At 34.9% G+C, this 26,709-nt stretch overlaps 5 protein-coding genes, 1 long non-coding RNA gene and 1 other non-coding gene across 9 annotated transcripts in view; 3 read left to right on the top strand and 4 right to left on the bottom strand.

The window, feature by feature from the left end:
* Positions 1-26,709, top strand: part of LOC101737792 (uncharacterized) — a 30,649-nt gene that overhangs the window by 1,056 nt on the left and 2,884 nt on the right. Inside the window, exons 2-4 of one of the 2 annotated variants that reach the window (XR_009973714.1) lie at positions 11,091-11,315; positions 11,821-13,018; positions 13,597-16,687. This is a non-coding gene — a long non-coding RNA (uncharacterized LOC101737792). Of the gene's footprint in view, positions 1-11,090; positions 11,316-11,820; positions 13,019-13,596; positions 16,688-26,709 lie in introns of those variants that run through there. The other variant, XR_009973713.1, reaches the window with a different exon arrangement.
* LOC134199281 (uncharacterized) lies at positions 160-9,304 on the bottom strand. Its single transcript, XM_062669772.1, has one exon. It carries the CDS (start codon positions 5,479-5,481, stop codon positions 3,859-3,861), a length of 1,623 nt encoding a protein of 540 aa, XP_062525756.1. The 5' UTR covers positions 5,482-9,304; the 3' UTR covers positions 160-3,858.
* Mir2838 (microRNA mir-2838) lies at positions 488-575 on the bottom strand. Its single transcript, NR_107439.1, has one exon. It is a non-coding gene; the product is annotated as a microRNA mir-2838 (primary transcript).
* LOC134199215 (uncharacterized) lies at positions 5,825-10,963 on the top strand. Its single transcript, XM_062669586.1, has 3 exons — positions 5,825-5,881; positions 9,304-9,725; positions 10,508-10,963. The coding sequence occupies exons 1-3, from the start codon at positions 5,825-5,827 to the stop codon at positions 10,893-10,895; spliced, it is 867 nt and encodes a 288-aa protein (XP_062525570.1). The 3' UTR covers positions 10,896-10,963.
* Positions 11,992-13,845, top strand: LOC119628831 (methylated-DNA--protein-cysteine methyltransferase). Its single transcript, XM_062669585.1, has 3 exons — positions 11,992-11,998; positions 12,789-13,018; positions 13,597-13,845. The coding sequence occupies exons 1-3, from the start codon at positions 11,992-11,994 to the stop codon at positions 13,843-13,845; spliced, it is 486 nt and encodes a 161-aa protein (XP_062525569.1).
* On the bottom strand, positions 14,875-17,909 carry LOC100101225 (methylated DNA-protein cysteine methyltransferase). Its single transcript, NM_001099848.2, is given in 3 exon segments — positions 14,875-15,393; positions 15,690-15,802; positions 17,019-17,909. Coding segments are annotated over 2 exon segments (411 nt in total). The 5' UTR covers positions 17,358-17,909; the 3' UTR covers positions 14,875-15,393; positions 15,690-15,730.
* CPH43 (cuticular protein hypothetical 43) lies at positions 18,203-24,644 on the bottom strand. Of its 2 annotated transcripts, XM_062669524.1 has the most exons (4): positions 23,841-24,644; positions 22,713-23,684; positions 18,834-19,058; positions 18,203-18,317 (listed from the first exon to the last, which is right to left on the bottom strand). In XM_062669524.1, exons 3-4 carry the CDS (start codon positions 19,052-19,054, stop codon positions 18,314-18,316), a joined length of 225 nt encoding a protein of 74 aa, XP_062525508.1. In that variant the 5' UTR covers positions 19,055-19,058; positions 22,713-23,684; positions 23,841-24,644; the 3' UTR covers positions 18,203-18,313. The 2 variants fall into 2 exon arrangements, with proteins under 2 accessions (XP_062525508.1, NP_001166198.1); NM_001172727.1 differs by lacking the exon at positions 23,841-24,644 and having other exon boundaries at positions 22,713-22,816.

Genomic DNA, 26,709 nt, shown 5'->3' with positions numbered 1-26,709 from the left:
TGCAATAAAAATGGTCACTTAATACCCGCGTATAATTTAATTCAATTTTATTTAATTTTTTATTTGCTATAATATATTTTTAAGCCTGTGTGCTTAGAAGAAAGTTAAAGAAAAGAGAGGAATTCGTGAAGTATATTAGGTGTTATAAATAAAATACAATTAAAAAATAAGAAGTTTATTTTAAAAAATAATTTTTAGTGAGAAGTCGGCAATTTCCTCCTGACAAAAAAAAGGGTAATCTAAGTGTCAATACTAAAAATTTGTCTTCTAAGATTTGTTTTAATTGAAATATAATACAGCATATTTTGTTATGATTTATTGATACCAGGTTGATCACTGACCTCTAATACTCTCATTTCAACAATTATTACTCCTCTGAACTCACTCAAACTAAAAACTTAATTATCATCGCAATGGATATGTACTCCTAACTATTTGCACAACTGGAAGACTTATTTACAACACTGAACTTAAGAATTGTACAACACGAAGATTTGAAGAATGCAGCTACCACAGATCTCCCATATAAAACCATAGCGAGTTTATCCCGTGAGTTTGCTGAATTTAAATCATTTGTGTGTAATGCACTAACTGCTTTGAAAACTCAAATCGAATTGCTTACTTGGGGCCTGGACAGACACGAAATGATGTCTCGTCTGAAAGTACTGTTGCTTCATGGGGTCAACAATAATAAAGACCCTTCTGCTACTGTTTTGGAGATTTTAAAAGGTCCCACGAAATTGAGTCATATCATTTCAACTGACATAGTAACTTAACATCTTGGAGCTAATAAAAGCAAGCCTCGTCCAGTTTTAATAAGGTTTAAATGCCATAGCCATCGAAGTGAAGTTTGGAAGAATAAAGTTTTGCTGAAGGGTTCTGGTTTGACAGTGTCTGAATTCTTGACGAAGTCCCGCCATGATGCTGTTTCTGGGTGCTTACAAACACTGGCCTTAAGCAGTGCTGGACATCAGAAGGCAAGATAGTAATCCAGCTGTCTGATAAAGCACGTCGGAAGATAGATACTCTTGCTGAGCTCCGTCTGTTGATAAATCAGTACCCTGTGGCACCAGCGCCTAGTGATAGTCTGCTGAAGCCGTGAAAACCACAAAATCGCAGGTCAAGAATACGTTCGGACAAGAGGATCCGTAAACTGCCTAAATAATAATGTTTCACTTTATTTATTTTATAGAAAGTATATATAATATTTATTTTTAATTATTTTACTTCGTTAAAATTCTTTGATGTATTCCATACAAATTTTTATGTCTATCTTTCTGTTTTACTTTATTTCTTTGTTTGGCGTCTGTTAATTTTGATACATAAATTAGGTATTATAGTTTGATAATGTTTGTTGGTTAAACTTAGTTATGACTTTGACAAGTTTGACACAATTACATGTTTTGGTATGTTATCTCCATGGAGTTAATAAGTACCTACAACTGGAGTGCTGTCTAATGCCGAGAAATCGGTCTCGAAAGAGAATACTTTTTGGTCGCGGTGTCCTTGTCTAATGTGGTGACCATATAAAATTTATTTATAGGACAAAATTATACGCATGCTTCAGTTTTGAATTTACCTTAAGTAATTCTGTATAGTCCTATGTAAATACAAAACACGTGCTTGCAACAGTTTATTTATGTAAATTCAATTTTAAACATTGCTTCGTCGTCATGGTGACTTTTTTTCGACGGTTTTTTTTGGAAATTGATGCGATGTCGAAAATCTAGCACAGAGTTTTGTTACAAACATCATTACCTCAGTTCTATTACTTAAACTTCCTCAAACTCATGTTTAACGTCCGAATACTCAACCACGACTTAAATATTGTTGAACTTAATTATAATAGCCTGCAAACTTCTTGAGCATTTGTTGACGTAGTGGGGGTAAGTTCGCGCATGGTACACTCACGTGCAAAAACATTACTTACTCTGCGTCATAATGCTATTAAATTATTAAAATCAACATATGTATTTATTTATATATTTATTAGAACATCAACAAAACATATAGGTTAATAATTGTAATAATTTAATCTTGGGGTAAAATAGATATTCCTTCTATTAAGTCAAAACTAGAACTGTTGCCAGGTCTTGGTTCAGTTGGTTCAGAATAGTAACTCTATGGTTATCTCCTTTCAAATAAAACTTTGGCTGTGTGTGTATCATTCCCGATCATAGATTATACACTTAATATATTCGATTCCCGATCCTGCGGACAGAATGGAAAGCAGTCGACGTCGCCCAAAACACGTCATACGTTCGTACGTACGACTATATCGAGGGGTGAAAGGCTATTTGGTTTAAGCGACATTTTTGCAACTTTACACGAGAGCCATTTAAAGTTTAAAATTTTGGAAAAAAATTCATAACAAAAAAACTTCTTCAGCAATTTGAATGGAGTAAACTTAATTGAAATTCAATTAAAAACATCAAGTTGTTGATGCTAATACCGAATAAAACGGACCTTTAATTACAAAGATAAACGTCGCTTAATACAAATTGCCTTAAGCCCTTATTTTTCAGAGTATGGAATAAAGATTTAAGTGACTTCATAACCACAATTGGCTACAGGGAAAAAAAAATAAGCGACGCTGCGATATATTTTCAGAGTAAGCCAAAAAGCATGAAGTGACTTAGCCCAAAATTAATAGTAGCAAGCTATTTATCTCAACTACCAATTTAGATTAAAATGACTGACAGGCGAATTTACTTATGTGACATATAATATTGAAAATTTACCGTTTGATGTTACATTTTTTTACGTCTAATACTATCAGTGGCTGTTAAAACAACCTAAATATATCGCAATCACTGAAAATCTCAGGTGCTTATATTGAATAAATAAAGAAATACACAAAACACAACAACAGTTAAAGTATTTATTTAGAAAAATAATTAAGTAGATCAGTCTCAATGTGGGAACATCAATTAAATTTATTTATTTTTTAGTCTTAATCAACAACATCAGTTAAACTATTAATATTTTGTATAATAATCAAGTAAAATCAGTCTGACTGTAGGAAAATCATCTATAATTATAATAATACTAGCTGACCCGGCAGACTTCGTAGTGCCTCAATCGATAAATAAAAGACCTAAACTTTTGTTTAAGATAAACTTAAAACAAACAAAAGGAATCCGTCAGACGGGGGACACATAAAAGGAAAAACAAAATTGTTATTTTTATTTAATTCCGAATATTTTTATATTTATCTAACCTTTTAAACCTTCTCTGGACTTCAACAAATAATTCAAGACCAAAATTAGCCAAATCGGTCAAGCCGTTTTCATGTTATGTCGTGACAACGGAAAACGGGTTTCATTTTTATATATATAGATAATAAATAATTATAGTTGATTTTCCTTCATTCAGATTGATTTTACTTGATTAATATACAACATATTAATTAACAACATCAGATAAAGTATTCATATTTCGTATAATAATCAAGTAAAATCAATCTGAGTGTAGGAAAATCAACTATAATTAACTCATTATACATGATTTTCCTACATTCAGACTGATTATTATCACATCAGTTAAAGTATTAATACGTATTAGTATTTTGTACATTATAAAGTATTATTACTTTTACTGATGTGATATTAATCAAGTAAATTCAGTCTGAATGTAGGAAAATCAACTATAATTAGGTATTATTTATTCAGTATTACTTGAGATCGGCTGTCATAAAACTTACTAAGAGTATAATTAATCACAACCGATATTGTTTAATTATAACTTAAACTAATAAAAACAAAATAAAAAATATCAAATCAATAAACAAAACTTGTAGTAATTATAAAATACAGCCAGTGCTTGATAATAATCATAATGCAATAAGAAAGAACGTATTTAATAATCATTTTCTTCGACTGTATCTTCTACATCAGTATCCAGTAGAACATCTTTGGAATTGCAGTGTTGTAGATTTATGTATTCTTTATGAAATATCTTGGGTATAACCCCAGTGTCACACAATTTCTTTAGGTCCATGTATTTGGCTTTGGTAATCGGCAAACTTGAATTATATCTTCGATTGATAGCTCTAGGTTTCGCAATAATTTGTATAATCTCTTCGGATGCATTATCTTTCATTGAAAATTTTACTTTCATTTGATTTGGATGAGATTTTTTAAATGTTGCTGTACGGGTTTTACTAATTTTATCTACAAGGTTACCCTTAAAATATTTTTCAGACATATCATCAAAATTTAAGAAATTCTCGTGTGTCAGATTTTCAACATTATAAGGTGCTGGTTCTTTTCTTGCTAGCTGGCTTATTGTAGCCCATTGCGAAGGGGCCCATACAGTAATATTTCTTACGGATTGTTCGATTGTAGAGTGTATGCTGTTTACCGACATTTCCGTGTGGCCAGGGAGAAGGTAATTCATTTGAATTGCTTGTAAATTGTTCGATTGCAACAAAGCATTATGTATTGTTGCAAGGACTATTTTATTTTTGTTTTGTCCAGGGCAAGAATCTGAATACAAGATCAAAGATGTAATGGTACCTCGAGAATCCACATTCTCTATGTATTTCTGTATAATAGTAGCAATTTCATTTGCGCCCCGCTTTGCTTCAGATTCTCCCCAGATAAAACAAAAACCATTCCTTGTGATGCTTTCATAAAAACATAAATTATAAACAGCATACTTTCCAGAATAAAATAGTAACATGTTATTGCCATGAGGCGTATTGAGAACTTTCTGGAGGTCAAAAGATGTGCACAGAATGGAAGGATTTTCTTTACCTAACTGTCGATGACGTTCTAACCGCTTCTTTGATGCCTTCTTTTCCTCTAAATGATCTTGAAATTCGGCACAATCCTCTGGCTTCTGTCCTTCAAAACGTAGGCATTTTATGCATTTATCCTTCTTAGGCACATGAAACCCAATGTTAAAATCAGTAGTGAATATTTGACGGAAAACTTTTTCACTTACAACATCGACTCCTTTACTAATGAGGTCTTCTTTATAACAGCGGTATAAATTTTTTTTATTTTTAAATTCAACAGGCAGATATAGTTTTGTGCTATCCTTTCGGCAGTAGTGCGATGGTATTGCAGGTAACCTTTTGATAAAAGATTTTACTGATTCTTTGATTGCGTTAGATGTTTTGTTGGGGGGAATGCATTTTCCTCTTCCATCTTCTTTCGCCATACCAAGTTCCTGTGTTGTTAATGTATAATAAATGTATCTTTGAGTGACATCAAGAGTATTCATGAGGAACTTTAAACAAACTTGTCGCCGACCCTCTCCATCATTTATGAAATAACAGAATGTGTTATTTCTGTAATTAGAGTCTTTGGATCTCTTCCTTTTTATGGATTGCTTAGAGGACATAGATATTATCCACTGCTTTTTTCTTTCCGGAGATAATTCCCAAAAATGTTTAAATATGGCACTCCTTTTTTCTGAGGTTATTTCTTGACACTTGTAGGGACAGTTTTTTTCTAAGCAAGGATTCGGTTTCATATTTCTTCACGTCACTCCTCGATGCACTCTGGAGTTCGACTGAAGCGCCTGCGCGCGGCAGTCCGGTTGAAAGATCACGATTTTTAACTCCCGGGAGATTGAATAAATATGGTATCATGCGACATGAATGAAATGTATCATATTAAAATTTAATGATTGAAAGACCGACCCGTATTTTTATTTATACTGAAAAAATGTTTCATATTGCATTACTTCATTTTATTGTCTGTATTAAGCGACATGCATTTAATAAAATAATAGGACCAAAATGTTTTAACGGCTAAGCAAAATATCTGAAACAAAAGAACTACTTGATTTAAGTAGCACCCTGCATGGAAAATAGATGCAGCTGAAAGAGCTTAAGCGACACTCCATGTCGTATTTGGGTGACGGACAAATGGTTTAAGAGACATCACACCATGTAATTGGTAGAAGTCAAAATGATTTAAGTTACTGCTTAATAAAAAATTGAAACAGGAAACACGCTTTAACTCTTATTGGATTATTTTTCTGAGAAAAGGTAACTGGTTTATGTCTCGTCTCTTAATATCATTGTATGGTTTAAGTACATTACTAAAAAAAAATTCAAAATCAACGTTGGATAATACACTGCCACTTTGGAAACAACCCAAAAATAGTATTGTTTCAAACGCCAAAAAAGTGCTCTGATTTTAATAAATCCGGCATCATTCGACGGAGAAAAATTCGCTGATTCCGTATATGTATATAACTCAATATCACCCTAGATGTCGCTTAAACCAAATAGCCTTTCACCCCTCGATATGTTCAAGCAGTCGCTGTTTGTTTTTTTTCTCCTTGTCCTGTTTTAGGTTTCATACTTCAGTGTGTTTTTTATACAAAGTAATTGTCACTGTAATTATAGAGTAGATTTAGTAGATCAGCGAACAATATTTTTACTATGGTTACTATCATAGATAGAAAAAAACTATTATGTATATGTAAGCTTGAGGGTAGACATTATTTTGTTGAACACCAAGTTAAACGAAGTCGCCTTTGATTTCTGATTTAATCAACAATATGTTATCTTAACAATTCACTTTAACACTTGTCCAACTTTAACCAATACGTACAACAGTCACTGAATCACACAACGTAACAAGGATATAGTAAGTGCACCAGGCAAACGCAGTCCAACGAATGTTCATTTCAAGGCACGTTCCGCCTTTTTATACTAGCCGGCGCAGCTGGCTTATGAGTCACTTCTGTTGTAGCTGTTGTTTACGAGTGGAATGACACGGCCGGCGCACCTGGCTTGTGTGAGTCACTCCTATTGCACGTGCTATATAACATAAATATCGTTAACGCCGTCACGGCCATACTGACGTGCGCTCGTCCTCGTGCGCGCATTCTTATGGTATGTCAGTGAACAACAAACGTGTTCGTTCATCCTGACATTAACGGATGCAACTTAAAACGTGGTCTATGATATTAACAATCTAGTACGGTTCGATCGCATAATTCTTCAGAAAATCCTATACTGGCTATAAATAACCTTCAGACTGCCTGGGCCAGTTCAAAAACTCTTCCGGTATGTAAGTATGTCCCTTTTAACTTAGACCGGAATTGTTATCCCTTCAGTTTTTCGAACTGGACCGGATAATGCTAGACCGAATCGCAATCCCTGTAGCTAATTGTTGTGGCTAATCTGGATGAAAATCCCTATAGCCAAGCCATTGGACCGGACAGACCCTTCAATGACTTCACACTTTCTTTTTTTTTTTCTTTTTTTTTTTTTGCTAGTCCGGATTAACATCTCTCTAGCCACATACAATTCTCTCTTTTTTTTTTTTTAATCTGCGTGTACGGTAGCGTTTGTTAAAACATTTCTTAAACCAGAACATTTATACGGAATTTCTTCAGAAATAGTGCGAGACCGACCATCGTTTTCTACATTTCCAACACCTGCACCTGAGGTGCCTGAGCTTACAGACATTGTATCACTACCCACAGACTATGTTTGCTGTATCGCTATTTGCGGACAAAAATGTCGCTTCTATTGTCAGTGATAGAGTCGTCATCATTAAGATCAGTTTCATGAACAAGATTAATTAACCCATCTGTGTACGCCGTCACGTCATCGTCACTATAATTTTCAGAAATTTCTAGTAGGCCTGACGGGCCTCGAGGTATTTCACGTAAGTTTTCATGGGGAAATTTGTACACTCTATTAGAACTATTTACATGTCTCAATTTATACCTATCGTTTTCCAAAACTGCAGTAATGTTGAAGGGACCTTTACATTTTCGGTCAACTTACGAAAACAAAATCCCCAGCGGAAAAGAGTTTGACTTTAGCTTTGCCTCGACTAAACCAAGCTTCTGTTTGTGCCCTTTTTTTTATATTATCGCCGGTCTTCGACCGTGCTAAATCAAGATCTAATCTAGAGGGATTATCACTCTGTTGAAACTTTAAGATATTTCAAGTGAACTACCCTGAACGGCAAACGTCTATTCTATTGGAGTAAACCCTGTTACTCGACAACGTGCACTATTAAGGGCGAGTTGAATGTCCCCTAAGTGCTCTTTCCATCATGATTGGTCTAAGTTACTTTCAGATCAAAGAGTGACTTGTTCATGAAACCGCTTACCATTGAATAAATTACTATGACTTTGTTTTATAAGACTACATTCTGACCCTGAATGGAACATAAAGGGGAAGCCAAAACCACTTATCTGTAACACACTGAAGCTCTGGAACACACGTTGACGTCTCTGGTTGCACCTGCCACAGCACCTGGAGCAGTGTCGTTTTTCTTCTTGTAGCGCATGGAACACCCAGAAGCTACATGACTCGCATCACCGCACACGTAACAGCTGACTTGCAGGCGAGAGCCGGGAGCCCACGGATGAGGAGGTTGTTCAGGTTTTGCTGGAATATCGAAAAAAGTTTGAGAGCAGTATCTGTCGCAACACCCTTCGGCACGATGCCCAGGTTTTCCGCAGAAATGGCAGCTTCCACGGAAAAAAACTTCGAGAGCGTTTTGGTTCTTTATCAGGATCTTCGTTTTTTCTTTTGAGGGTAAAGCCACGTAATGTGTGAAATAGACGATTTTTTGTGGTAATAACGACAGAGTTCAATTCCCGACGGATTCTTTCATCACACTGCGACAGTATTGATATAACAAATCCGGTGGCTATTTGTTCTGGCACATTAGCGTCGGGAATCTTCTTTATAAGTTGCCATAGCCGGATACCGGCTTCAGCTGGTCCCTTTTTGCTTTCCATTTCAAATTTAATAACCAGGTCGAAGTAGTCTTGCATCATTAGATAATTTTGTCAGCATCTCTTTAATAGTAGGCCAGGATATCTTACCAGGCTGTATTTTTGTGAGGCAAGTAGCAGCTCGAGCCTTAAGCGAATGTGTGAGAGTCAAAATTAAATCGACACCATCCAATACTTCAACTACTTTAAACGGCCCTTTAAGCTTCGTATCTAATTTCGTTTGATTATGCTCTTCGTATTAATGTGTGGACGAACTCACAGCCCACCTTGTGTTAAGTGGTTACTGGAACCCATAGACATCCACAGCGTAAACGCACCACACACCTTGAGATAGAAGTTCTAAGGTCTCAGTATAGTTACAACCGCTGCCCCACCCTTCAAACCGAAATACACCACTGCTTCACGGCAGAAATAGGCAGGGTGATGGTACCCGTGCGGTCGATGGCACTACGGAGCACCCGTCTGGTGCCACGTCCTTACCCACGAGAACGTCGCCGCGCTGCGACGCCGGCAGCGCGCGATCGCAGTCAGAGTTATTCAATGATACCTCACAGTCTCCTACGAGGCGGCGCGCCCTAGCGCAAGTGCAGCCGGAGCGCGGGGGCTCCAATATCGGCAGTCCGTGCTGGAGGCGTGGTCTCGTCGTTTGGCGGACCCGTCGGCCGGCCTCCGTACCGTCGAGGCGATCTGCCCGGTTCTCGCGGACTGGGTGGGCCGCGACCGCGGAAGTCTCACCTCCGGCTACCTGTGCAGACTCACAAGACATTTTACCACCATGCAAACTTCTTACCGCAACAAATCTTACCAGCCACCACGCAAACTACAATTTTACGGGTTCCACCTCTCTTACACGATGTTACTCTCACACTGAGGAAGCCAACCGCGAACACTTGTCAAGCACGCACAAGCACGCACTTCACCGGAAAAACCTGCATCCGCCAGCGGAACCCGAACACCGCCGCATCGCCAGACACGAACGCACCGGACGTCTTATCTTACAGGTCACGACGACTTCAGATGTGTCAATTTTTCTTCCCCACGGAAACTTGCTTGCTTTCTTGTTTGCTTGCTTGCTGGAGCCCGAAGTCATCGAACGTGTAGTGTTATTGGTACCACTTCGATAAAGCGGCACGACACGAGAACCCTCTCATCGTGGCCGCCGGTAACTACATTCCCGATCCTGCGGACAGAATGGAAAGCAGTCGACGTCGCCCAAAACACGTCATCTCGGATCCTCCTGATCCACTAACGGTGCTTTTAGGTACTTCAAGCACCGGTCACCGTTCTCGTCGAACCCGTCGCTTGCGACGAAGGGCTCGACGAGTAAATTAACTCTCAGACACAGCCCACTGAGTTTCTCGCCGGATCTTCTCAGTGGGTCGCGTTTCCGATCCGGTGGTAGATTCTGCGAAGCACGGCTCTTGCTAGGGTTCGTGTTAGCAACATCGTCAGGTTTGAGCCCCGTGAGCTCACCTACTAAAGTTAGGGTTACGCTGACATAGCCTCTCAAGGCTCTCAGCTTAGGTAGGAAAAAAAAAAAAAAAAAAGTTATTGGTATTGAATCGAGTAGATTCTAAAATTTCAGCGACAATTCACAGTCTCATGTCCTGGTTTACTGTACTAGTGCCATGTAACTCTAGCAGTAGTTATTGGCTTAAAAACGATTCGTGTCGGAACTACCCACTCGTCATGACAGATCCATTATTGCGATCGAAGTTTCACTTGAGATTTGCACTTGCCTTAATTTCTTGCAATAGCTTGTTACGTGTTGTATTTCCGTTAGTAAATGCCATGTGATGAAGTCGACAGTCAAACTGGGCAACATGAGCCAGAACGTAAGATGTGACGATTTCTTCGTGGCTCAGATCTTCCATCGAGGTAACAGAGACGTTATTACACGACTTACGTATGCTGCATTCACGCTCTTGTGGCGTACCGCTACTAGTATTCTGATCTGCATCATGTTTTTTTTGCTGTACTTCGAACATGTTCAAACACGTCACGTGAGTCCTGATCCAACTTCTGATGTAGCTGTTGTTTACGAGTGGAACGACACGGCCGGCGCACCTGGCTTGTGTGAGTCACTCCTATTGCACGTGCTATATAACATAAATATCGTTAACGCCGTCATATATTTTAATTTGTTGCTCTTCTCATTTACTTTTCGTTGATTTAGAAACATCAAATTGTGATAATATGTTATTTCGCGGATCTTACAACATTATTTCTGAATTCCAAATATTTTAAGATTAATATCCCGTTTTTCCTTGTGACACAATAATTCACCAATATTATGCAAATTTATATGTGCCAGGTCAATTTCGTTCTAATTTATATCATACGTATATATTTTTTTGTCTCCATAGGAACATGGGGCTTCTAGCTGCATTAGTGGTAAACGCGGTCGGCGGTGCTGTAATATATGGCACTGGGGGTCTGTTGACTCCATTAGTGGCTCCCGTGCTCGGTTTCAGCTCAGCGGGAATAGCGGCAGGAAGCACAGCCGCTGCTGCACAAGCATACTACGGAAATTTAGTGGCCGGCAGCATTGTGTCACAGTTGACTGCTGCTGCCATGGTAGCCCCCACGCCGTAAGACAATCTTTTTACTTAATTTAAAAAAAATACACCATTCTCGCTTCCCGTTTGGCAATAAAACTGGGAGCGTGTAGAAAGTCATTGCGCGCTCACCATGTAGATCTTGTGGGTAAAACGTAGGTATGTCTGATTCTGGTCTTTAATGTCAATGTCTATATAATAATTCATTATTTTTACGCCAGAATGTTAGAACGAATATTTTGTGTGCTATCAGTCCGTTGGGGGATTGGTTTTATTATTTTAAAAATATAAAGACTAGTATTGCGTGTTTCATACAAAATTACTACCTATATTCGATTCGATCGAAGCACGCGTACCTAATAATATAGAAAACAATTTTCAATAAGCTGAATACAAATAGGGTAAAGATCCTTAAAATGTTTTCATTTTTTTATTTTATGCTTCGAATTAAACGAAAGTAAGAGACAGCTCACATCGTAACACACAGCTTAAATATTATGTGTATTAGCTATGGCTCACATTTAATGTTTACTTCCAGATGAGGTGATGCTAAACATCACCCGTTCTCGACATCGCTCCAGGATCGGACCTTTTCTGTTTTATTTGGAATTAAAATGCATTTAAATTTTTAATAAATTTGTCGATGCGATGTAGTAAGAGTACTTTATTTTGTCCTAAACGTGTGATAAAGTATCCCCTATTCTAAAAAATGGTTGGTAAACTAAATAATAAACTAGACCCAGTACCATGGTATTAGTATCACATTATTGTATTCTAGTAGGTAATCTAGTATATGTGTATACAGTGCAGCCCTCGAGTGGCACTACTTATATTATTATATTATCTACGTTTTCTGTGGAAATAACATAGATTGAATTTGGCCCCCCTAAAAATAGGTGGTGTGAGGTAATGGTTTGCTTAATAAAATAATTAATAATTGGGAATTTAATTGTTTTTATGATCGAACAATCGCCAATAGTCGTTGAACAAACGATAATTGATCAAAATTAATTAATCTGAGCGATAAAAATAAAGATCTAGTAAGGAGGGCCAACTTAAGGGTGATCATTTGTTTAATTAATCACTACATAGTATAAAACAAAGTCGCTTTCTCTGTCCCTATATCTGTCTATCCCTATGTATACAATCTTTAAAACTATGCAACGGATTTTGATGCGGTTTTTTTTATTAACATCCAGAATCCAGAAATCTCCATTGTGGAGAAATCAATAATAAATTACAGTTTCCGAAGCGAAGCGAGGGCGGGTCGCTAGTATTAAATAAATAAAGACGAACAAACAATTTTCACATTCGAACATTAACGAACAAACGACGAACAAATAATTAAAAATAAAAAAAACCGAAAATCAAAAAGGAGCGTCAAATTCAGTTAGCTTAAGCAAATAACCGTGTTGACTGATAAAATGGTTTTTTCAAAAATACTTGCTTTAAGTTCAAATAACGCGAAAGTTATAGTTAATATTTCAATTATTAAATCACCAATAGGGACGATCATAGCTGCAGCTGACAATGATTACCTGTATATCGTATGTTTTGAAGATACAAAACAATTTGAAAATAAATTTAAAGCATTGGCTAAAGAGTTATCTTGCCGCTTTGTTCACGAAGAAAACAAAATTTTAAACACATTGAAAGAAGAACTGTTAAGTTATTTCAATGGAAATCTAAAGAAATTCTCTGTACCGCTGAAAACTCTTGGTTCTGACTTTCAAAAGGTATTATGGAATATTTTTATTAATAGGTAAATTAGTGTCTTATTATGAGACCCCATGTACGCACCACCATCCTGACTATTGCGTTTCGGTCTGGAGGATGGCAGAACCATCATACAACATAAACAAAATTCAGTATGTTCAGTACGAATGCCTATAGGTCATATTTAAATCTCATTAAAATATTAATGCGCACTGTGTTTGGAGGTAAGAGGACAGAAGAGTGAAAAAAAAATTCCAACGCTTAACATAAATTTCAAAAGAAAATATGACATTTATTGGTCGTGACGAACATTTGAAATTTGCTAGACTTATAGTCTGTCTATAAGCTTATTTATAGCAAACAAATAAAATAAGAATGCTTCTTGCTTTCTACAAACAAACTCGAAAAGAAAACACTGATAGCATTTTTATTGGTAACTTGTGTATTTGTGTATAAACTGAAGATATTTTACCTTAACTCTGTGGCTCATATACTTGAGTAACCCTAGAGACAAAATCATGTCACTCCCTATAAAAATAGACACCACCAATACTTTTCTTATAAATAGCAGTATTAATTTTTTTAAATTGTTTAACAGAATGTCTGGATGAAATTACAAGAAATTCCCTTTGGCTCCACTTATACATATAGTGACATTACTAAGGCATTGGGACGACCAACAACCCATGCTAGAGCAGTAGGTTCAGCCTGTGGTGCCAATACACATCTTATAGTTACTCCATGTCATAGATTAATTAGTTTATCTTCTAAAGGTGGATTTAATAGTGGAATCAATCGTAAAGAATGGCTTATTGAACATGAGAAGAAATATGCAAACAATCTATGAAACCAACATTCCAAAAAAACATTCAGCAAAACATTAGTTGAAATAGTAATTAACTCTCTGATACTCTGATCTCAAAGTGTGATTTAAGAATAAGAATGAAACTGGTGGCATTTATCCTGAATAAAAAAATGGCCCATGTCATAATCTACTATAACAATTTTATGAATTAATTATTGAGTGAAAGAAGTACAAACAAACAAAGACATTTATTTAAAATATTATTGTCTCTGGGCATTATGATGCATAGGCATGAGATGTCTATGTAGTAATTTTAGTATCAGCAATGTCAAGGAGAATGAAGTTAGCCCCTCAAAAAATTTTTTTTTTCCTGTTTTATACTTATATTCTATTAATTCGTTTGTTCATCATTTGTTCATGATTGTTCACTGTTAATAATTGTTTGTTCTGCAGTTATTTATTTTAAAAAAATATTTAAAAATATACCTACAAGTTAGCCCCTCTAATGCAATTTTTAATATTTTTTCATCCTTAATGACTCGTAAATATTCATTTTCGATTGTTCTTATATAAAACACGTTTGTTCTCTTTCGAAATTACTCGTTTTTTGTTTAATTTACTATTTTTATTAGTTGAATAAATGTATGCAAAATATGTGTACTGCGCATGCGTCAACTATAATGCCTAAACTTTCTACGCGGTTTTAATCGTGAAAAAAAAAACAAATGTATTTGGTCTAACTTAACGCCAATGCACATTATTTCATTTATTTATTTTTAATTTTTTTTAATTAAACTGTATACCCTTCGATCAACAATAGTAACTAGATAAAGGGATACGTACAAAATTAAAGCAAAAACTGTCCGCGTGAATATATACTTATATAGCTACATTCGTTTACTAACAAACGGAGAAAAAAGTTTTGAAACACTTTTACTTTCAAACTAATAACAATTATGGCACCTAGTAATAAAGTCACAAATCTCCAAAACATTATCTAATACTTACGATCATTCGTCACATAAAACGAGCAAAGCAATAAATTACTCCTGTCACTTACCAATAAAAAGACATATTTTAAACAACTTTTAATGTTAAATCAATCTTAAAGTGCAACAAATAAAGTAACTTTTCCCTTAATTGCTCTGAGAACTAACATCGTTTTGCTTTATTTATTTTTGCTTCTTGAAATGCCGATTTCTATTTACTACAGGAGGTAAGGGAGTCGCGCTTAACACTAAAATAATTTATTAATGAATTAAAGTAAAAGTTTAGTTGTTTACTTTTTATGTTTTGGAAATGTATGTTTGTTAGTATCTATACATTACTTATTATTTTATTAGCGTTACGTTTTTGTGTAATATATATTTTTAAGTTTTCGCGACCAGTGCACATAATAAAACAACGTTTAAACGGTTTCAAGCGTGGTATTTTTATTACAATGTTTCGGCCACATTTCAGTAGCCGTGAGCACGGAAGGCAAAGATGTCCAGTGTCAATAAGCGGAGTTCTTAGCTGGCTTATAAAAGTCATCTCTTGTTTCTCTGGCGACAATCGAGATCCATTCTGCACACGTGATTGCTAGGAAAGCTAAAATAAAAATGGAAAGCTAAGTATCTAATGAGAGTCCAACAAACAGACACAAAAGCAGCATTAACCAATTTTAACCAACTAATTTTGAAGTGCTGCTAACAAATTTTAAAAAATTATTACAACACAAATCTACTCCATGCATTTACTGTTCTGTTAAGCAAAAGTTTGTCCATGTGTTGGCCGAGCCTTGGCCAACATTTGTAGCGGTGGTTAAAAATCGGTAATTTTGTTCAAAATTTAATATTATTTATAAGTTTAAAGCTTACAATATAGTTTATACTTCATGTACTTACCGAAAGTAAGATACTCCGGCCGTTAAATTGCTTTTCGGGCCTTATTTTTGCAACTTTTGAATACACACTGCGGTATTGTGAGACGGGTTGACATTGGCTGTGTTTGAAGTAAACTAAACAAAATAAGGTAAGCTGTGGCTTAAATCTGCTCCTGACATTGCTGATACTAAAATTACTACATAGACATCTCATGCCTATGCATCATAATGCCCAGAGACAATCATATTTTAAATAAATGTCTTTGTTTGTTTGTACTTCTTTCACTCAATAATTAATTCATAAAATTGTTATAGTAGATTATGACATGGGCCATTTTTTTATTCAGGATAAATGCCACCAGTTTCATTCTTATTCTTAAATCACACTTTGAGATCAGAGTATCAGAGAGTTAATTACTATTTCAACTAATGTTTTGCTGAATGTTTTTTTGGAATGTTGGTTTCATAGATTGTTTGCATATTTCTTCTCATGTTCAATAAGCCATTCTTTACGATTGATTCCACTATTAAATCCACCTTTAGAAGATAAACTAATTAATCTATGACATGGAGTAACTATAAGATGTGTATTGGCACCACAGGCTGAACCTACTGCTCTAGCATGGGTTGTTGGTCGTCCCAATGCCTTAGTAATGTCACTATATGTATAAGTGGAGCCAAAGGGAATTTCTTGTAATTTCATCCAGACATTCTGTTAAACAATTTAAAAAAATTAATACTGCTATTTATAAGAAAAGTATTGGTGGTGTCTATTTTTATAGGGAGTGACATGATTTTGTCTCTAGGGTTACTCAAGTATATGAGCCACAGAGGGAAGGTAAAATATCTTCAGTTTATGCACAAATACACAAATTACCAATAAAAATGCTATCAGTCTTTTCTTTTCGAGTTTGTTTGTAGGAAGCAAGAAGCATTTTTATTTTATTTGTTTGCTATAAATAAGCTTAAAGACAAGTGTTCTTCACAACCAATAAATGTCATATTTTCTTTTGAAATTTATGTTATGCTTTGGAAATTTTTTTTCACTCTTCTGTCCTCTTACCTCCAAACACAGTCCGCATTAATATTTTAATGAGATTTAGATATGACCTATAGACATTAGTACTGAACCTTTGATTATATACACGTATATATTTTTATTATACACACGATATATACACGATTATATACGTGTATATAATCAAAGTACTGAACATACTGAATCTTGTTTATGTTGTATGATGGTTGTCCCATCCTCCAGACCGAAACGCAATAGTCAGGATGGTGGTGCGTACATGGGGCCTCATATTATGACACTAGTTTACCTATTAATATAAATATTCCTTAATACCTTTTGAAAGTCAGAACCAAGAGTTTTCAGCGGTACAGAGAATTTCTTTAGATTTCCATTGAAATAACATAACAGTTCTTCTTTCAATGTGTTTAAAATTTTGTTTTCTTCGTGAACAAAACGGCAAGATAACTCTTTAGCCAATACTTTAAATTTATTTTCAAATTGTTTTGTATCTTCAAAACATACGATATACAGGTAATCATTGTCAGCTGCAGCTATGATCGTCCCTATTGGTGATATAATAATTGAAATATTAACTATAACTTTTGCGTTATTTGAACTTAAAGCAGATATTTTTGAAAAAATCATTTTATCAGTCAACACGGTTAATTGCATAGATCATATTATATCTCGAATATATTAAGTGTGTAATCTATGGCATAGATAATGGAGATAGGTACATACCGTACCTAATATCGGCTTACTGAATTTGGCCTCCCTTTTTTGGATTTTCGGTTTATTTTTATTTTTATTTATTTGATCGTCGTTTGTTCGTTAATGTTCGAATGTAAAAATTGTTTGTTCGTCTTTTATTTATTTAAAACTAGCGACCTGCCCTCGCTTCGCTTCGGAAACTGTAATTTATTATTGATTTCTCGACAATTTAATGGATGCTATTAAACATATAAACCTTCCTCTTCAACCACTATCTATTAAAAAAAACCGCATCTAATCCGTTGCGTAGTTTTAAAGATTTAAGCATACATAGGGATAGACAGATATAGGGACAGAGAAAGCTACTTTGTTGTATACTATGTAGTGAATAATTAAACAAATAATCACCCTTAAGTTAGCCCCCTTTACTAGATATCTTTATTTTTATCGCTCAGATTAATTAATTTTAATCAATTATCGTTTGTTCGACGACTATTGGCGATTGTTAGATCATAAAAACAATTAAATTCCCAATTATTAATTATTTTATTAAGCAAACCATTACCTCACACCACCTATTTTTAGGGGGCCAAATTCAATCTTTGTTATTTCCGTAGATAAAATAATAATAGTAGTGCTACTCGAGGAGTGTACTGTATACACATATACTAGATTACCTACTAGAATACAATAATGTGATACTAATACCATGGTACTGGGTCTAGAGTTTACTATTTAGTTTACCAACCATTTTTTAGAATAGGGGATGCTTTTCACACGTTTAGGACAAAATAAAATACTCTTAATACATCGCATCGACAAATTTATTAAAAATTTAAATGCATTTTAATTCCAAATAAAACAGAAAAGGTCCGATCCTGGAGCGATGTCGAGAACGGGTGATGTTTAGCATCACCTCATCTGGAAGAAGTAAACATTAAATGTGAGCCATAGCTAATACACTTAATATTTAAGCTGTGTGTTACGATGTGAGCTGTCTCTTACTTTCGTTTAAGTTGAAGCATAAAATAAAAAAAATTAAATCATTTTATGGATCTTTACCCTATTTGTATTCAGCTTATTGGAAATTGTTTTCTATATTATTAGGTACGCGTGCTTCGATCGAATTGAATATAGGTAGTGATTTTTTGGGAAGTACGCAATACGAGTCTTTATATTTTTAAAATAATAAAATCAAGCCCCCCTCTCCTCACGGACTGATAGCACACAACATAGTCGTCCTAACATTCCGGCGTGAAAATAATGCATTATTAGATAGACATTGACATTAAAGACCAGAATCAGACATACCTACGTTTTAACCACAAGATCTACATGGTAAGCGCGTAATGACTTTCTACACGCTCTCCGTTTTATTGCTAAACGGGAAGCGAGAATGGTGTATTTTTTTTAAATTAAGTAAAAAGATTATCTTACGGCGTGGGGGCTACCATGGCAGCAGCAGTCAACTGTGACACAATGCTGCCGGCCACTAAATTTCCGTAGTATGCTTGTGCAGCAGCGGCTGTGCTTCCTGCCGCTATTCCCGCTGAGCTGAAACCGAGCACGGGAGCCACTAATGGAGTCAACAGACCCCCAGTGCCATATATTACAGCACCGCCGACCGCGTTTACCACTAATGCAGCTAGAAGCCCCATGTTCCTATGGAGACAAAAAAATATATACGTATGATATAAATTAGAACGAAATTGACCTGGCACATATAAATTTGCATAATATTGGTGAATTATTGTGTCACAAGGAAAAACGGGATATTAATCTTAAAATATTTGGAATTCAGAAATAATGTTGTAAGATCCGCGAAATAACATATTATCACAATTTGATGTTTCTAAATCCACGAAAAGTAAACGAGAAGAGCAACAAATTAAAATATACATAATAGTTTTTTTCTATCTATGATAGTAACCATAATAAAATTATTGTTCGCTGATCTACTAAATCTACTATATAATTACAGTGACAATTACTTTGTATAAAAAAACACACTGAAGTATGAAACCTAAAACAGGACAAGGAGAAAAAAACAAACAGCGACTGCTTGAACATGTACTTAGTCGCCATAAATACTGTTACAATTAAAACTGATTCTCTTGAGAGGTGCATGGTTGTTGTAGAGATCTAATAGTAGGTTGTTGAAGGCAGAAACTTTACTGTCGATGTCATTGCAGTTGTAAACAGACGACCAGTCCACATTACCAGCATCAATCCTCAAACGCTCGAGAGAAATATCTTTGAAACTGCGGAGAAGGAGAAATTTAGATTTGCGTCGAGGACAACGAATTTTGTAAGAAAGGTAAATAAGGTCGTGATAAGAGAACGAAGCTGATAGCTGTCCATGCCTTGAAACTTTGGAAGGGTCAGAGACAATAATAAGATCTAAGAGAGAAAGAGTAGAGTGAGGAGCGCGATGAGTCGCCCCCAAGGGAAGAAGGTGCATGTTTACAGAAGAGACTAGAGAGAGGAATCGCTGAGACCGTGCGTCATCCCTGATTACGCAAGTGTTGAAGTCTCCAAGGATCAAGACATGGTCATATATAGAACATACATTTTCTAACATACTTTCAAAAGATGAGAAATAATCAATGTGACTTGAAGGACTATAAAAAACACCAAGAGGTATCTTGGTGTGCTGGATAGCTACCCCTATAAAGAGGTGCTCAGCAGATTGAGTATATTAGCTTGGTGACTGATCAACGACTGTATGCTTCAGATCAGCTCGGCGGTAGATTGCAACACCACCATATCTGCGACCTGTCCTGTCATTTCGAAAAAGTTTGTACCCGGGGAGTGCATATTGCGATGATGGGAGTGAAGGCTTAAGAAAAGTCTCAGAGATAAGCACAGCGTGAACATGGTCTGAGTCAAAGGAAGATAACAGCTCAGGCAAATGTACGTGAACACTTTGAGCATTGATATGAACGACGTTGAAACATTTAGAAGAAGACGAAAGGGAATAAACAAGTTGATCGCGTAGATGGAATCGTCATTATCAAACGCACTAGCAAAGCTTCTATCAGAAGAAACAGAAGAAGAACATGACAAAAAATTATCATCAGTGTCACTGTACATTAATGCTTTAAATAAGTAATAAAAATCAATAATACCAATAAAATAATAAACAAAGACAAAACAAAAAAATAAAATAAAAATTACCCTAAAATCCGTAATAAATTCTAAGATACAAAATATAATATTATGACACTAACCTCATAGGACAACAAATTAAAAACAATTATTTTAAATCATAATGATTTGGTATACCTACAACTAAAATTGATGGCCAAAAGCCATAGAGCCAAAGTTCTATTGTGAAAGGAGTTAACATACCAAAACATGTAATTGTGTCAAACTTGTCAAAGTCATAACTAAATTTATCCAACAAACATTAACAAACTAATCAAAATTAACAGACGCCAAACAAAGAAATAAAGTAAAACAGAAAGATAGACATAAAAATTAGTATAGAATACATAAAAGAATTTTAACGAAGTAAAATAATTAAACATAAATATTATATATACTTTCTATAAAATAAATAAAGTGAAACATTATTATTTAGGCAGTTTACGGATCCTCTTGTCCGAACGTATTCTTGACCTGCGATTTTGTGGTTTTCACGGCTTCAGCAGACTATCACTAGGCGCTGGTGCCACAGGGTACTGATTTATCAACAGACGGAGCTCAGCGACAGTCTCTATCTTCCGACGTGCTTTATCAGACAGCTGGATTACTATCTTGCCTTCTGATGTCCAGCACTGCTTAAGGCCAGTGTTTGTGAGCACCCAGAAACCGCATCATGGCGGGACTTCGTCAAGAATTCAGACACTGTCAAAACTTCAGCAAAACTTTATTCTTCCAAACTTCTCGATGGCTATGGCATTTAAACCTTATTAAAACTGGACGAGGCTTGCTTTTATTAGCTCCAAGATGATAAGTTACTATGTCAGTTGAAATAATATGACTCAATTTTGTGGGACCTTTTAAAATCTCCAAAACAGTAGCAGAAGGGTCTTTATTATTGTTGACCCCATGTAGCAACAGTACTTTCTGACGAGACATCATTTCGTGTCTGTCCAGGCCCAAAGTAAGCAACTCTATTTGAGTTTTCAAAGCAGTTAGTGCATTACACACAAATGATTTAAATTCAGCAAACTCACGGGATAAACTCGCTATGGTTTTATGTGGGAGATCTGTGGTAGCTGCATTCTTCAGATCTACGTGTTGTGCCATTCATAAGTTCAGTGTTGTAGATAAGTCTTCCAGTTGTGCAAATAGTTTGGAATAAATATCCATGGTGATGATAATTAAGTTTTTAGTTTAAGAGAGTTCAGAGGAGAAATAATTGTTGAAATGAGAGTATTAGAGGTCGGTGATCAACCTGGTATCAATAAATCATAACAAAATAAGCTGTATTATATTTAAATTAAAATAAATCTTAGAATACAAATTTTTAGTATTGACACGTCTAAGTGTCCCTCATTAAAAATTATTTTTTTAAATTAACTTCTTAACTTTTAATTGTATTTTATTTATAACACCTAATACACTTCACGAATTCCTCTCTTTTCTTTAACTTTCTTCTAAGCACACAGGCTTAAAATATATTAAAGCAAATAAAAAATTAAATAAAATAAAATTAAATTATACGCGGGTAATAAGTGACCATTTTTTTGTTGCAATGTGCACTATGCACAACATGACCACCACTATGCCAAAACCTTGCCAACTTACGTGCCGCTTACTATACCACCACCCCGCCTATTCCTGCCATGAAGCAGTAATGCGTTTCGGTTTGAAGGGTGGGGCAGCCGTTGTAACTATACTTGAGACCTTAGAACTTATATCTCAAGGTGGGTGGCGCTGTAGATGTCTATGGGCTCTAGTAACCACTTAACACTAGGTGCACTGTGAGCTCATCCACCCAACTAAGCAATGAATAAAAAAAACATTCAAAAATTACATTCCAGTATAGTTCAAATGTAATTGAAAAAACAGTTTATTTATAAACAACGGGACATTTAAGTTTATCAAAAAAGTCTTTGAAAACAGTATACTGTCCTGCCAATAAATTTACGAATTGTCACCATATCTGTAATATGATTCCACTAGACTTAGCATGTGGTCATTAAACGGTTCCAATGTTGAGAAAATTAGCAGTTTCACAGTCTGTGAAGTTACGGCGATTTTTCATATGAAAATGTTCCAAGCTTAATCAAATACACACCTGTTGTAAGCCATTCTTAATTATTCCACGATCAATAACTTATATTTGTAAATTAAAAATAGACTTACCTTTAATTTTTGTTCTCTTCGAGCGATACGCAGGTATAAAAGCTACTATGTTGATTAAGGAAGTTTAGAGTACGACTCTTCAACACAAGAATCCGTTTTAGAATGAAATTGAGGTATTACGCTTACTCGGTTTCAGTTCTTCCAGAGCTTTCGGTTCTTTTTCGGTCAACTATCGGATAAATGTTGCCAGAAAATTAATGTAAAAAATGATATATATGATCGGATTTCGTCTTTTAAACCTAAGCTTCTTGGTTTGAAATCACCGTTTTATAGCTTTCTTTTCATAAATATCTACTGAGGGGTCAATAATTAAATCACTTTTTTTATTGTTCTAAGAATGCATAATTGTTGAATCAAATAAGTAGAAATTTTTGTTTTCTGTCAACACTTTTGTATGACACGACTTGACTAAAATTTAGGGTTCGCTGAAAAGAAAGTTTTCCGAAAAGGGAAAGTATTAGGAAAAATTAAATACAATTTCTCAGATAAAAAAATGTTAGTAATTTTTAGTCCCATAAAATTCCAAGTAAAACAGAGTTAGCGGTAATTTTGTCTGCCTTTACTTAAAATTACCTTTACTTAACTTAACTAGCCTTTACTTAACTTTAAATTAATTTAAATTTACCACTATATAAACGATATGAAACCACCTATTTGGCATATCCAGGATACTGCAGCTTGCAAGTTAATTTCAGAGTCATTACTTATAGTTAATCATAATCATCAGTGAATCATTAGCGTCGATTATAAAAAATATCTAAATATATATAAAGTTGTATCTAACGTTAAATAGGTTAAGAGATTTAGTGTGAAATTAGCTGATTTAGACTATGAAGTTACAACTTGACCAAGCTAAGTTTGCACCTCGCTGGAATGCGGCGCGGCGGTCCGCCCGTTTCCCCGCTCACCTTCCCGCGATCGGCCTGTCGCGTCAGCACGGTTAGTATCTTTGTCGCCGACAGAAACATAATCCTGGAAAAGAAACATAAAGGAAAATTATTACTGAGCAATTGGGATACAAATTTAAAAAGTGCAAAAACCCGATATCGCTATATTCTAATGTACCTATGTATAATATATTGTTAAAAACAATAAATGCAAAGTAAAATCTAACAAACATTTGCTTACATTTTTAAAGTCATAGCGAATCCTTTTTTCAGACCGCACCTAGGTGGCAGTGTGAAGTAATCGATGCGGGGTGCAAACTTAGCTTGGTCGAGCTGTAATTTTAGTAGGAAGACTAAACAATTAATCTGAAAATTACCTTCAAAATGATAAAATAAGTAAATTAATAGTGCGTTTCCAGAGGTCTTTTTTGCCACGTACCATCCGGCTATGGAATGAGCTCCCCTCCACGGTGTTTCCCGAGCGCTATGACATGTCCTTCTTCAAACGAGGCTTGTGGAGAGTATTAAGCGGTAGGCAGCGGCTTGGCTCTGCCCCTGGCATTGCTGAAGTCAATGGGCGACGGTAACCACTCACCTTCAGGTGGGCCGTATGCTCGTTTACCTACAAGGGCAATAAAAAAAGAAAGTGTGACACGCCCTGATATTATAAATGTAATTCATAAAGATAATTGAATAATATTCTGTAAATTTTCTTTGATGTAATCTCGTCCTAAAATAAAAATCTACGGAACCTTATATGTTTTTAATGCAAGGTAATAATAATAACCTTTGAAGTGCTATGTTGAAAGGAATACCCTATCATAGACAATGTACAATAGATAATAGCGATCATCTTCGTCTTATTTTGCGTTAAGCATTGTGTTATTATTTTGATTGTGGGTTTAAATTATTATTTGTTAATAACAAATATAAATCTACAGATTACTATTCATTTCAAACATAAAAAAAAACATTCAATTTAATAATGTCCAATAAGACGTAAAGAGAAACTAATTCTTAGTATTATTAATATTATTTGCAATTATGCTCACGTATAGCTTAAAAATAAATAATAAAATTGTAATGGAAATAAGGTGAATGAAGTTAGCCCCTCAAAAAAATTTTTTTTTCCTGTTTTATACTTATTTTCTATTAATTCGTTTGTTCATCATTTGTTCATGATTGTTCACTGTTAATAATTGTTTGTTCTGCAGTTATTTATTTTAAAAAAATATTTAAAAATATACCTACAAGTTAGCCCCTCTAATGCAATTTTTAATATTTTTTCATCCTTAATGACTCGTAAATATTCATTTTCGATTGTTCTTATATAAAACACGTTTGTTCTCTTTCGAAATTACTCGTTTTTTGTTTAATTTACTATTTTTATTAGTTGAATAAATGTATGCAAAATATGTGTACTGCGCATGCGTCAACTATAATGCCTAAACTTTCTACGCGGTTTTAATCGTGAAAAAGAAAACAAATATAAATCCTGAAGGAGCAATTAATTGGTATACACTTCGATCAACAATAGTAACTAGATTTCGGGTCGGTGCATAAAATCCGTCTCGTCAAATAACAGCGCACTTGAAATGTGAGCTCTTATTTTGTTTAGTTTACTTCAAACACAGCCAATGTCAACCCGTCTCACAATACCGCAGTGTGTATTCAAAAGTTGCAAAAATAAGGCCCGAAAAGCAATTTAACGGCCGGAGTATCTTACTTTCGGTAAGTACATGAAGTATAAACTATATTGTAAGCTTTAAACTTATAAATAATATTAAATTTTGAACAAAATTACCGATTTTTAACCACCGCTACAAATGTTGGCCAAGGCTCGGCCAACACATGGACAAACTTTTGCTTAACAGAACAGTAAATGCATGGAGTAGATTTGTGTTGTAATAATTTTTTAAAATTTGTTAGCAGCACTTCAAAATTAGTTGGTTAAAATTGGTTAATGCTGCTTTTGTGTCTGTTTGTTGGACTCTCATTAGATACTTAGCTTTCCATTTTTATTTTAGCTTTCCTAGCAATCACGTGTGCAGAATGGATCTCGATTGTCGCCAGAGAAACAAGAGATGACTTTTATAAGCCAGCTAAGAACTCCGCTTATTGACACTGGACATCTTTGCCTTCCGTGCTCACGGCTACTGAAATGTGGCCGAAACATTGTAATAAAAATACCACGCTTGAAACCGTTTAAACGTTGTTTTATTATGTGCACTGGTCGCGAAAACTTAAAAATATATATTACACAAAAACGTAACGCTAATAAAATAATAAGTAATGTATAGATACTAACAAACATACATTTCCAAAACATAAAAAGTAAACAACTAAACTTTTACTTTAATTCATTAATAAATTATTTTAGTGTTAAGCGCGACTCCCTTACCTCCTGTAGTAAATAGAAATCGGCATTTCAAGAAGCAAAAATAAATAAAGCAAAACGATGTTAGTTCTCAGAGCAATTAAGGGAAAAGTTACTTTATTTGTTGCACTTTAAGATTGATTTAACATTAAAAGTTGTTTAAAATATGTCTTTTTATTGGTAAGTGACAGGAGTAATTTATTGCTTTGCTCGTTTTATGTGACGAATGATCGTAAGTATTAGATAATGTTTTGGAGATTTGTGACTTTATTACTAGGTGCCATAATTGTTATTAGTTTGAAAGTAAAAGTGTTTCAAAACTTTTTTCTCCGTTTGTTAGTAAACGAATGTAGCTATATAAGTATATATTCACGCGGACAGTTTTTGCTTTAATTTTGTACGTATCCCTTTATCTAGTTACTATTGTTGATCGAAGGGTATACAGTTTAATTAAAAAAAATTAAAAATAAATAAATGAAATAATGTGCATTGGCGTTAAGTTAGACCAAATACATTTGTTTTTTTTTTCACGATTAAAACCGCGTAGAAAGTTTAGGCATTATAGTTGACGCATGCGCAGTACACATATTTTGCATACATTTATTCAACTAATAAAAATAGTAAATTAAACAAAAAACGAGTAATTTCGAAAGAGAACAAACGTGTTTTATATAAGAACAATCGAAAATGAATATTTACGAGTCATTAAGGATGAAAAAATATTAAAAATTGC

The sequence above is a fragment of the Bombyx mori genome, chromosome 8, assembly GCF_030269925.1.
Source record: "Bombyx mori chromosome 8, ASM3026992v2".
Classification (NCBI taxonomy): Eukaryota; Metazoa; Arthropoda; class Insecta; order Lepidoptera; family Bombycidae; genus Bombyx; species Bombyx mori.
This window is presented reverse-complemented; position numbering and strand designations above follow the sequence as displayed.

Coding starts and splice junctions, on each gene's coding strand:
- LOC119628831 (XM_062669585.1), top strand. Junction 13,019..13,596: donor TTGGTTCTGACTTTCAAAAG/GTATTATGGAAT, acceptor ATTGTTTAACAG/AATGTCTGGATGAAATTACA.
- CPH43 (XM_062669524.1), bottom strand. CDS start 19,054: ATGGGGCTTCTAGCTGCATTAGTGGTAAACGCGGTCGGCGGTGCTGTA.
- LOC134199215 (XM_062669586.1), top strand. CDS start 5,825: ATGCAGCTGAAAGAGCTTAAGCGACACTCCATGTCGTATTTGGGTGAC. Junction 5,882..9,303: donor ATTTGGGTGACGGACAAATG/GTTTAAGAGACA, acceptor GGCGCGCCCTAG/CGCAAGTGCAGCCGGAGCGC. Junction 9,726..10,507: donor CCGGACGTCTTATCTTACAG/GTCACGACGACT, acceptor TATTTCCGTTAG/TAAATGCCATGTGATGAAGT.
- LOC134199281 (XM_062669772.1), bottom strand. CDS start 5,481: ATGAAACCGAATCCTTGCTTAGAAAAAAACTGTCCCTACAAGTGTCAA.